This window comes from Camelina sativa, chromosome 9, assembly GCF_000633955.1.
Source record: "Camelina sativa cultivar DH55 chromosome 9, Cs, whole genome shotgun sequence".
Classification (NCBI taxonomy): domain Eukaryota; kingdom Viridiplantae; phylum Streptophyta; class Magnoliopsida; order Brassicales; family Brassicaceae; genus Camelina; species Camelina sativa.
In genome coordinates, this window is record NC_025693.1 from 2952000 (window position 1) to 2952559 (window position 560).

A 560-nucleotide genomic window follows, 5' to 3' on the forward strand; every position below is an offset into this window, starting at 1 on the left:
AAAAAAAAAAAAAAAAAAAAGACTCTACTAATGTTCATGTTCTTTTGCAGATTCCGAAAGCGACGATGAACACGAGGATTGATAGCATGTCTGGGGATACTCAAGAGACTTCAGAGTTCAACATCAAGCCGGATTCAGTGCAGGGTGGTTTTGCTTAAAGAAAAGTTTTAACAGTTCCGGAGGATCATAACCGGATGAAACCGTTTTGAATAGATCGGTTTCTCAATCTGATCTTAATTTTTGAGTTTATTGGTTTCTCTAAAAAGTTTGAGCAAATTCAAGATTTTGATTAGACCACTACACTGCTCAAACCGCTTAACTTCTTGTTTATTTTAAATTTATGGACTTCATTTATGCTTTTGCAATAACACAAAATTCCTTTTGTATCATATAAACTGTCTTCGTAAATTAGCTCTCCCTTCAACATCTATGAAACCGATTAATACTAAATGAATTTGCTTGCAGTGTTTTTTTTGGTTCAATGCATATAATTTGATTAGTTACAATCATTTCACTTTGCTCCTGAACATATACATACTAAATAGACAATTAGTTGGAAT

General features: G+C 32.7%; 1 protein-coding gene across 1 annotated transcript in view; it reads left to right on the plus strand.

Moving 5' to 3' along the window:
- LOC104710315 (LAG1 longevity assurance homolog 1-like) overlaps window positions 1-359 on the plus strand; it is a gene marked incomplete in the record, with an annotated part of 2364 nt that extends 2005 nt beyond the window's left edge. Inside the window, 1 exon segment of the mRNA XM_010426892.1 lies at window positions 51-359. Within this exon segment, the coding sequence (XP_010425194.1) occupies window positions 51-82 (32 nt within the window).